The sequence below is a fragment of the Ammospiza nelsoni genome, chromosome 18, assembly GCF_027579445.1.
Source record: "Ammospiza nelsoni isolate bAmmNel1 chromosome 18, bAmmNel1.pri, whole genome shotgun sequence".
In the NCBI taxonomy this organism is placed as follows: Eukaryota; Metazoa; Chordata; class Aves; order Passeriformes; family Passerellidae; genus Ammospiza; species Ammospiza nelsoni.
In genome coordinates this window covers 5,860,593-5,871,725 of record NC_080650.1, presented here as the reverse complement: position 1 = coordinate 5,871,725, position 11,133 = coordinate 5,860,593, and the positions used below count along the sequence as shown (strand labels likewise).

The window sequence follows — 11,133 nt, the reverse complement described above, 5'->3', positions numbered from 1 at the left end:
GAGTGCATTACCAGCTCTCCCTCTTGCCGGGGAGCGTGCGAACTTATTTCATCTCTTCTCCACCGCTCAGCCGGGTGGGGCATCACCTCCCCTCGGGGGCTGCAAGGACATCTTGCTCCCGCCGCCCTCGGGAGCTGCCCGCGGGCAGGACCGGCTCTCTCCAGGTGGGCAGCGATGATAAGATGGCCCCCGGCGCGTTCGGCGGGGCCCTGGGCAGGGCGCGGAGCGGGGCGGGCGCGGCTCCGCCGTGTGCATGTAGATGAGATCCCCCGGAGCACGTCACTGCGCACCGGCGCTCTGCGTTCGGGGCGGCGGACAGCGAGCGAGGGCGGGCGGCCGGGAGCCGCCGGAGGAGCAGCAGGAGGAGGAAAGAGGAGGAGGAGGAGGCTCGGGGAGCAGCAGCGCTCGGCCCCGCTCCATGCCGCCCTGCCCGCCGCGGCGCGGGCCCCGCGGGGCTTCGGCGGGCGCGGGGCGGGGAGCGGCGCGGCGGTGCTGAAGGACAGCTCCGCTCTCGGCTCTCGTCGGCTCCGCTCCCGTTCGCTCCGCTCCCCCAGGCTCTGCTCCCGTTCTCTCCGCTGCCCCTGGCGCCTCTCTCCTCGGCTGTGCTCCCCCAGGCTCCGCTCCCGTTCTCTCTGCTCCCCCTGGCTCCGCTGCCTTCAGCTCCGCTGCCCCCGGCTCCGCTCGGCGCCCCGGGCTCTGCCCTCTCCGGGTGGCCGCGGGGCCGCCGCTCGCCGCGCCTGGATGAGCCCCCCGCCACCGCGCCCGCGGCTCCCATGGCGGTGGCACGGAAAATCAAAACTTTGTTGACGGTGAACATCTTGGTCTTCGTGGGCATCATCCTGTTCTCCGTGTACTGCAGGATCCAGGACCGCTCGCAGGAGCTGGTGCAGATCGTCCGGAGCGCGGAGCGCCGGGCCAGGAGCCGCGGCGCCAAGGTGGGCAGCCTGGCCGACAGGGAGTCCATCCTGCAGCGCCTGGACCACCTGGAGGAAGTGGTCTACAACCAGCTCAATGGTACGAGGGGCGGGGAGGGGGTGTCCTGTGCCCCGGGAGGGTGCTGCAGGGTGGGCAGGAGCCCCCAAGTGTCCCCCCGCTGGGGAGGGGAGCCCGGGCACTGATCACACCAACCCCAGCGCTGAAATGCTGAAAACCCAGGGCGAGAGGTGATGCAGGGTTTGCTGGAGGGGTTTGTCGAGCCTCCCACCACCACCCTGCCTCTCTGCCAACTCTTGCTCCAAAGTCAGCACTTCCTCAATAGATGCAAAGTTCAGGATGCTGCAGTTCAGGGGTTTCGGGATCAGAGGAAGTCCCTACAAACTGTACCAGGTCTTACAGTTTGTCTGGGTGTATTAACTCTGCATAGGAAGTTGTTTGTATAGGAAATACAGTGTTAGATTATAGCTGGAAGTCATATACTTGGTTTCAGAGCTACTTTAAAAACATTCTGCTGAGTTCTTACATTGTGCACTATTAATGGTCCGTTTAAACATAGCACCCATATGTTTCCTTAATGATTTTGCCATTTAAATTTGTTATTGTCATTGATGAGGAGGGGAAGCATCCACCAGAGTTTTATGACTTACCATTCTAATTCACCAGCCTTGAAAAATATTGCTAGGTAAGCAAAGAACCCTTCCATGGTAGCTAAAACAGGCTAAGCCATCAAAGTTGTTATAGGACAGATATCATTTCATACAGAAACTAATTCTTCAAAATGACTGCATTTGTATTTGCATGAATTCGTAAAGTTCTAAGTGTGAGACATCAAAGAAATAAGTATGTGATTAAATACAGCAGTGTTTTGGACGAGAAAAGGCTGAAGGAGTGAACTTTGCATGAGATTATAATATAAAAGTAACATTTAGTGTTTCACAGCAAATAAAATGTTCAGTGTAAATATGTTTAATATGTGCTTCTAGGCTGCTTGTGGAAATCCTACTTGTAACACTGATTTAAGAAAGGCTACTGTAGCCTCAAACTGCAGACAAATAGGAGGGTTGGCATAAAGTATGTTTCCTATTACTACTTTGTGAATGAATGTATAAATCTAAGTCAGTCAGGCTGGTATGGTAATGTGCAGTTTGTGCCAGCAAGTGTCAGGGAACAGGCATCCCCTCACACTCTCCTCTGGATGAACAGGGCAGAGAGAGGGGGAATGTGGAGTGGGGTGTTAGTCCCAAGCCCACACATTCAGGAATTAGAGGGTAAGTGTCAACAGCTGTGTTTTCTAACCACATTTTGGAACAGTTTTGAAGAATGTAGGATTTAAGAGGAAAATCATTCTTGTGAATTCCACCAAACCACAAAGTTCACAAACTAAAATAGATATATCCATTACAGCTCAATGAATGGCCTTTTTTTGCCCAAATACACTTGTTCTTGGTGTTCTTCTTAGGGGAGACTTTGGGAAGGATTTCCCTGCTCTGTGTTCATCTCAGCACAGCATCCCCTGGAGAATCAGCAGAGTCCTCACCGTGCTAGGCAGGCACCATTGCATGCAATGACTGGAAGTTCTCTGTAAAGCATTCTTCTTTCTTAGGAACTGTTTTCTTCATCTTCTTTAATTCCATTTATTGGATATGGATCTTCGTGGTGAAATGACTTGAACTTAGTTTTACATTCAGGTCATATCAAACCCTGCAGGCAGTTTTCTTTTCCTAGAAGTTCTTACACAGGAAAATACAGAAAGTTTTTTAAGCTGAGCTGTTAAAATTTCCTATTTATTTACCCTTAATTTTTTCTCTGATGTGACTGTTGAGTTTCTTATTATTACACAGTGGCACATTAACATAGATTAATTCATAGATAAAACATAGAAAAAAAATTTCTTTTTTCCCCCCATCATGTTTCAACAAAAAGAAAAGGTCCCAAGAAATTAAGAGATGCTCTACTGAAATCATCAGATCTGCATTGCTGTAAGTGAAATCAGGACCAAGCATCTCTGTTTGGGTTTAGGTGGCTGCTGTTCTGTTTGGAATGCCATGGCTCATTATTTGTGTCATTAATGGGCAGCCTGTGTGGCAGGGCTGTGCTGTGTCACACAAACACTCAGCACTCTGCAGCTTCCCCTCAGGCTTGAGTCAGGTTTCCCAGTCCTGCCCATGCTGCCTGATCACAAGGTTAGAGAGCCAAATGAGGCTGTCCTGGATGTCACTTTTTCATGAGGTGGGTCAAAGTCTCTTCTATGTGGAGAGACAGACACAGGCAGACAGGTTTTTATTCAGGAGGAATATGAGTTCTTTTATACCCAGAGCCCCCCCAAAGCTCCAGGAGGCTGAGTCCAGCTCAATGCTATCATTGCAGCAGGTCAGCCCAGCCCAGTATTTGAGTTCTCTGCTCTTCATCCTTTCTCTTTGAGATCAGCAAATTTAGAGCTACCTATTAAGTATATTTTTTGGTAATATCTCAGTGTTCTTTTATTTTATTTTTCTCTTCTATTCAAATGAGACCTGAACTCATAAAACTTACCTGGATTTTCTAGGGACTCTGTTGAGCAATAAAAAGCCACTCTGAGAGATACCAGCCTTGCAGCTGCAAAGAATTTTGTTTCTGTCACACATATTTGTTTACATACAATCAAGGAAATGTTATTTAGAAGTGTGTACCTTCTGCAAGGAAAAGACACACAGGCAGTAACATTATAAATGTATAAGGAGGCAACCCAAAACTGATCACTTGAGAACTCGTTAACTTTCCAGTCTGAATGAAATCAGTGAGTGCAGTGCCTGTGGAGGTGTGTGCAGAACACAGAGGACCATGGATGGAAGTCAGGAGAAAGCTGGTCCTTGCCATTATCTTTGGCAGAACAGGAGTTTTTAGAATAGGATGAATGAGAATTGCCATGATTCCCCGCAGAGTCGTGCAGACATCCACCCAAACAATAGTTTTCATTTGGCTCGTGCTCTGGTTTTTTATCAACTTGGGGAAAATAGTATTTCTGAAAGCTTTCTTTTCCCTCAGCTGCTGCTGGGTTTGGTGGAAGCAAATGAACAGAGCATGTAAAGGGAAAGGAAAGCAATGAAACGTGTCAGTGGAATTTTCTTGGTGAGAATTTGTATTACCTCCTGATGTTTGACCTTGGGTACAATGTTTATTTTGAAAAACAGAGTTATTATAGACCTAGTTGAGCAATCTATATATGTTCTTTTTTATTATTTTTGCTATGGTATTGCTATTGATGGATATATTTTATTGTCATTCAGCACAGAGCTCATACCAGCTAGACTTGGTAGCAATTCATTAAATGCCATAATGACAACACCTTCGTATTTTCTTCCTTTCCCTTTACTTTTTTGGTAAAGAGGAAAAATTAAAAAATTATTGAATTGACTGAATTTTTTCCATTAATCAGTTTTGCATCTAAGTCTGTTGCTAATGATTCACCATAAAGGATAAAGAATTTTTGATGCCCCAAGTAGAGCATAACCTTTCATGCCAAAAGCAATTGAAGGTCAGACTACAATTTCAGTCTAATTGCCTTTTTCCCTTTTCACTGTCTCTTTCCAGTAATACACAACAATCAATACAGCATGTAATTAGATTTCATTCAATCTGCAAAGATTTAGAGAGCTTTCATCTTCTCATTTGGTATTCTCACATCATGTCTTCCTACCCATGTCTTCTACACTAGACCCCTTTGACCTGTTCTATTTCAGATGTGGAGGGATGAGCTGGGAGTTTTCCCTTGAATTTGACAGGTTATCATTCGTTACACATCATAATTTGATTTTGGTCTCTTTGGGAAGATTAAATGCAATAGCAATTTCCAGTGTGATAAATGGGGTTTACATTACATATGCATTTCATGGAGGAGGCTGGGGGAAAAAGTGGACCATTCACATAATTGCAGCACAGAGGCTTCAAATGATGGAAATAGCAGGTCCTGGGTGCAGAGTACTGATTCCTGCTGACTGGGACTCATGATTTTTAGAGTGCACTGGAAGCCAAGTGATTGCATTTAAAATTCAGCCTGGCAATCTGCATAGGTAAAAGTTACAGTGGTGTTTTTAAAAGGGAAGTTTATTCTTCATAAGCTCTGGACTGGTTGAAAATGGATCCAAATTTCCATGTTTTAAAGTAAGGGTTGGGAACAGGCTGCAAGAGAGTCATGTGAATATCCACATCACATGTCCACATTGTCAAAAAAGAAGTTTTTACAGCTGGAAGCTCTCAGCTGAAGAGCAGTTCCTTGGCAGAGGAGAAAGGTAAAGCCACACATGCACAGGTCACATTTAGTGTGACTGCAGCCTTGTACCAATGAAACTGCACCTCCTCATACCCACACATTTTATAACTATTTATATTTTATGAATTTATGGACTACTGCTAAAAATGCTAATTTTTTTTCCTTTTTTTTTTTATAAGGTTAGTCTGCCATTTCTTGGTTTACTACACAGTGTTTTCTATAGTGCTGGGTCATTTTCTCAAGCTTGGCTAAGTCACCATTGACCTACCCAATGCAGGCCTGACCTTCCGTATTGCAAAGTGATGGTCAAGTCCAACAGACCAATTTCCCCATCAAACTTGTTTGGGTTGTGTTAGTATTGATTTATGCAGCTGAGGGAACTCACAATCGGTGCTTTCGGGAAGGTCAAGGTTTTATTCCCCAAAACAACAGAAGGAAAACGTAATGAGCCAATATTTGGATGGCCCCTATATAAATATAAGGTAATATTTGAAATAGAATTACTGTATTTAGGCACTTTAGGAAGAGAAAAGTTTAAAAAGTTTAGTTAAAAAGAGGGCAGCTGTCTTTTGTAAAACAGACAAAATTGCACTCAGGTCTGAAAAATATTGACAAATGGAAAAAAATATGTCTCCATTCCAGCAGCACATCAGCGATTTTAAAGTCTTTCCCTCTACTCTGTGTTTCATGCAGTGGTAACTTTTTTATGTAATGTTTCTGCTTTTTGCCTTTGTAGCTGGGAAGAAAGCGTATTTTGACAGGAAAAAAAAAATCATGTGGTAATTTTATCATTGACTCATTTGTGTGGAGCTTGAATCATTTGTATATGAGACTAAAAGCAATGTTTACAGAGGCACAAAGGAAACCTTTGCCTGATGTTGGTTTTGTTGCCTTTCCAGCTGTATTCTGGTTCAGTATCTTTCCATTTCTTTGTACATTTAGCTGGAATTGGAAAAGCAAATATGGGTCTGTCATCTTCCCAGAGAGGAGCTGCAGTGTGGTGGCTGCACACCTACAGCCCCTGAACAGGTTCAGAGGATTAGAAAGCTTGGCTTTAATTGAATACCCTTGCTAGAGAGAGGTGAAGCTGGTTGTTGAGTTTAGGGGGTTTTATTGTTTGTTTGTTTTATCTTTTAGTCAATAAAGGCAGGTAGCAGTTGAACCAGGAGCATCATTTTGGAATGAGGTTCCAGACTCTGAATGTGTGGCATTTCTCCAAGGAAATACTAAGATTTATGAAAGGAAGGAAAAGAAATGAGTCATGTTTAACAAATCTGCCTTTTTTTAATGCTTCTCTCTAACTTTACTAATGGGCACTCTGTTTCTCTTTCTCAGCATACTTGGCATACTTTTTAATTATTGTTGCTGTTTGTGGCATTTCTCCTGGTAGTCATTACCATCATTTGGTTCAAACCAGCACACTGAAGGACAGAAAAAGGAAAAAGTAGAAAATAAAAGGAGCCTGTGATGTTTTGTATAACAGGAAGGAAGAGAGCCAGTGACAGCAGAGCAGCTTCCAACCTTGTTGGAGTCCTATTGATCAAAGCTGTCCTCTGAAATAAGACACCTCCAGTTCCTGAGAGAGAAAAGCCAGAGAAACCCTCCCAGTGACCCAAAGTCATCCTCTCCTGAGAGCACAGAGCTAAACCAGCCAAGTGTTAATTGCCTGTGTCTGCTTTTCCTAAAACTCATAGCTGTGGTGCCGTGGAAATGGTTGCGAATATCTGAAAGCTTCCCAGGTGGAGGCAAAACCCATTTCTAGGACAGCAGGGCAGGTGCAAACAGATTAAAAACTGTATTTCTGCTCTGGAGTTTCTATCCTTTCAGGTGTTCTGGAATATCCAGGTTCTCCAGACAGTTTTGAAGACAAGATACAGCACAACTGGCACTGACTGCTTACTCAGCAAGTCCTGCAGGAGATTAAAAGATTGTTAGGCCATCTCCTGAGCCAAGATTTCTTGACTTACTCAACAGAAGGCAGCAATGATGCAACTTGGTCCAAATCAGAGGGCCCTCTGATTTAGCTGGGGTTATTTTGAGTTTAAATTCTCTGTAGTGCCGGTGGGGATAAAGGTGACAACCTTGGTTCTGTTGGTTATTTCTCAGTTTGATCTGTTGGGCTTTCAAATTCTTATTTCTTGAAGGGACATCACACCCATGATCTGGTGGAGGTCCAGATGAAGTGAGCTGTGATATCCACATCTGTAGATATCCAAGGACATCTGTAGATATCCAAGGACATCTGTAGGTATCCAAGGACATCTGTAGATATCCAAGAAGTGGTATTTTGGAGCTGAGCACTGCTCTCTTATCCCTCTGGTTTGATGTTCTCCTCCCACAGTGAGGAAGGGGACTTTGCTTTCTGCAGTTCTTCACACTAACTTTTATTTCACCTGGTTTAGCTCAGTTGGGCTCCTTGCTGTGCATGGAAAGAGCCCAGCAGCACCTTTTGTGGGAAATCCAGCACAATGGGTGCTCCAGAGGAGCTCTCACACCATTCCCTGCCCCTCTTACTGCACTGTCAGGCCATTTCATTTCTGAACAGTTCTGTGTTTGTGTTTAATTTGCTTGGATGACTTGTTCTGAGGGATCTTCTCACACCCAATGATGAACCTGGGGCCATGAATTGTTTTGTATCCTTGTTGAGGGCAAAATGCAGCAGAAATGGGCTGGTCTTGAGAATCCCTGACAAGTGGTAAAATGCCTAATTTTTTTAGTTTGTTTTTTTTTTCCATCAAATGTGTCCTTGATTACTGGCTCTGAAGGAGAGTCTGAGGGCAGCAGCAGGGCAGGGAGCTGAGGAGACAATAGAGTGATTCTGCTTTGTCATCATGCGCAGTGTGGACGCAGAGTTCTCTTGGGGGCTGAAGAGTTGTTGAAGTAAATGAGCAAAACGTTTTTGGAGAAGGTGAGAATATAGATTTCTGAATATCTTAAGCCTTGTATCACCTCCCATGGAGCCATTCTCTAGGAGCACTTTCATTTGCCACTGGTCTGATTTATAATTTTAATACATGAGCTGTAATTTGCATGTCATCCTGGGAGAGTGGGCAAGGATGAAGAAAATTGAACCAAGGAAAAGGTTTTTAAAAGAGCTTCTGTTTTAGTAGCTTTCTGCTACTTAAAAGTGGCTCTGTCAGGCAGAGATTATGGACACCAAAGCACTAGAGGAGAGCGTTACCCGTTTCACAGCACAGTGTTTGGAATCCCAGTGTCTGGAACCACATTAAATAACCCAGATTTGATGGATGAGGATAGAAAGGAACTTGTTTGGGATTCTTTAGTGTGCATTTTCTCCAGTCTCAACCTCCTGGCCTGCAGGTTAGAGCAACAGGCCCAAGAGGCTGCTGCAACACCAAGCTCTCCTTTGGGTTGGGCAGCCCCTGGCACAAGCCTTGCTCTGCCCCAGCAGGCTCCTGACACCTCCTGCCCCTGTGCAAAGCCAGGACAGCCCTGTGGAAAGGAGCTGTGGGTCACAGAATTGACAGCACGGAGCCGGCTGCTCTCTCTGTGCTCCCAGTGTGTTGCTGGATTTTGTTCCTGTTGGAATTGCCACGTCTGTGGTTGAGTCAGCACTCGTGTTCAGCTGGGAATCCAAGCCAGGTGCAGGAGTGGCACTGCTTTCTAAGCAGAGTGCAGATGCTGCCAGCCCTGCTGTGGCAGTGTGGGGGTGACAGACACTGCTGCCTGCACGGGGGGACTGCCTCAAGCAGGATTTTATCGCTGCAGCAATGATTCAAATTCCCCTCAGCTCACCCGCGCACTTAGTCCTGTGGAAATCACTTGCCTGAATTAATCTTTGCTATTGATCCAGAGGCATCAGCACAGTCTGTAGTTATCAGTACAGTAACTCCAGTAGTAAATTTGGCCAAGTGAAGGCATTTTTGCCACAGGATGAGGAGTAGGTTTGGTAGTCATGATGATGTCTATGTAGTACAAAGGATGAAGCCTTGCTCCTTCAGAATGGTTGAGAACAGAGCTCTTCCTCCTTGAGGTTTTGGAAGAATTCCCCTTTCTAGTAGAGAACTTTGTAATTTTTTTGCCTCTGACTCCTAATCCTGGGGGCTCTTGGTGCTTCTGTGTTTGTGCTGTTTGGCTCCACTCTGCATTTTGCAAAAAGAAGTTCTCAGACCAGCTCAGATGAGCACTTCATGGTGGCTGTACTGCCCGTGGTACTGCAGGACCATTTGCACAGGAAAAGGGGGTTTGTTGCACAGGATTTTGTTTCTCTTGGAAGATATCCATGAAGACAGCTGGAAAGCCCTTTCCTGCAATACTGGGGAAGTTTGCTGCTTCTTCTTTTTATATTTTTTTCCCCTCTAGCATTTTTAGTCAGGTGGTAGGGTTAATTGGTTGTTTTTCATTTGGATTTTTTATGCTGGTTTTGTATTTTATTTGGCAATGGGGCCTTACTGCCCTTTTAGAAATTGAGTTTATTTTTTTCTACAGCTCTCATATGCCTCTAGGATGAACAGCTTTTGTAAATAAAAATGTATTTTTTGTTATATTAACTCATTTTCAAGCAAGCCTTGTGTTGTAGCAAAGATTGGTGGTATTCTTTCCTGTGCATGCTGAACTGAAGGCAGTGATAAGACTAAAAATATCCCCAATCGAAACAGCATTGTATAACCCAAAGGTTAGTTTTCCTCAGGATGAAAATTTGCAGTTGCTCTATGGGTTCCTTGTAAGACAGATTTCTGGTCATGCAGCCATGTGTAAAATGAGAGCTGCGAAGTTCTGTATCTGCAAAACTCAGCCCCACTGGTGGCTGCCAGGAGCAGAATTGAGCTGGTGGCCAATGCTGGCACCCATGGCTCTGCTGTGAGCTGGGGGTGAGTGCTGGCTGTGCACTGTTCACACCTCTAACAGCAAAAACAGACTTTCCAGCCCAGAGCTGTTAATGCTAGAAGCTGCTGATGGATTGCAGGTGGCTCCGTGTAACAGATGGCAGTGGGGCATGAGGGGAGAGAGAACTGAGCTTGTTGGAGATATTACACAGCCCAGTGCTGAGCTGCCCAGCTGCTGGAAGAGTTGGTGCTTTCAATTTTCATGTTTGGTGTGGAAAAAGGGGTGTTGGGTGGTTTGGGTGCAAGCCTGTGCTAGCCTTGGTTATGGAAACCACATTTTTTTAGGTAGTTCTGTTACAAAATTTGTGTGTTGTCTGGAGAGTCCCCAAGACCCAGGTCTGTGGATTTAGGCTGCTGAATTTCCAAAACCATCACAGGAACGTGGGCAGCCAAATTCTCCACTTTTCTTCCAGGTGGCCAGTCATTCCTACCACTCTTTAGTGAACTTCTGCATCTGCCAGAAAGTTGCAGCTTTCTCAGCTGTGGAAAAATGTCTTTTGTTTATTCGCTGCTAGTATCAGAAGGAGCAGTGAAAATGCTTGCAGGTATTAATTATAAATGTCACCTATTTCTTCAATTTAACATTTGGCAAACTCACTCAGCACATCCTTGGTGGGGTGCTCCTTTAAAAGGCACAGACGTGACCGTGCCAGCACCTGCACTGAACATTTCACCCTCAGCTATTCCTGCTCTGAATACACAAACCCAATAATCTTTGATTTTAGACCTGTGCCAGCATGATGCTCCTCCTGAAATAGTTCCATCTGGCTCGATGCCTTTCCATTCAACAGAAAATTAATTCCAGAAGGGAAGTGCCTTTTCTAATGCGTGTATCCAGTGGGGTTGGATGCAAAACCTCCTGCTTCCTGAAAGAGGCAGCTTGGTATGGGTCCCATATTCACAGCCACATTCCCATTCCAGGCCCACATAACTCAAAGCCAGGCTGCAGAGAGCTCTCTCAGATGAGATCATGGAAGGAAGAATTTCTTCTGTGATTCATTCTGAACCTGATCTGCCTAATAACTTGATTCTTTGTCTCCCTCTTTCTGTCACTCATTAAAAAGTTCACAAAGTGAGAATTTCCAGTTCTTCTTTGCACAA

The 11,133-nt window shown here is 45.1% G+C and overlaps 1 protein-coding gene across 1 annotated transcript in view; it reads left to right on the top strand.

Moving 5' to 3' along the window:
• Window positions 1-773: 773 nt before the first annotated feature.
• Window positions 774-11,133, top strand: part of GALNT9 (polypeptide N-acetylgalactosaminyltransferase 9) — a 130,753-nt gene continuing 120,393 nt past the window's right edge. Inside the window, exon 1 of the mRNA XM_059485333.1 lies at window positions 774-1,014. Coding sequence (XP_059341316.1) covers window positions 774-1,014 — 241 coding nt within the window. The remainder of the gene's footprint in view (window positions 1,015-11,133) is intronic.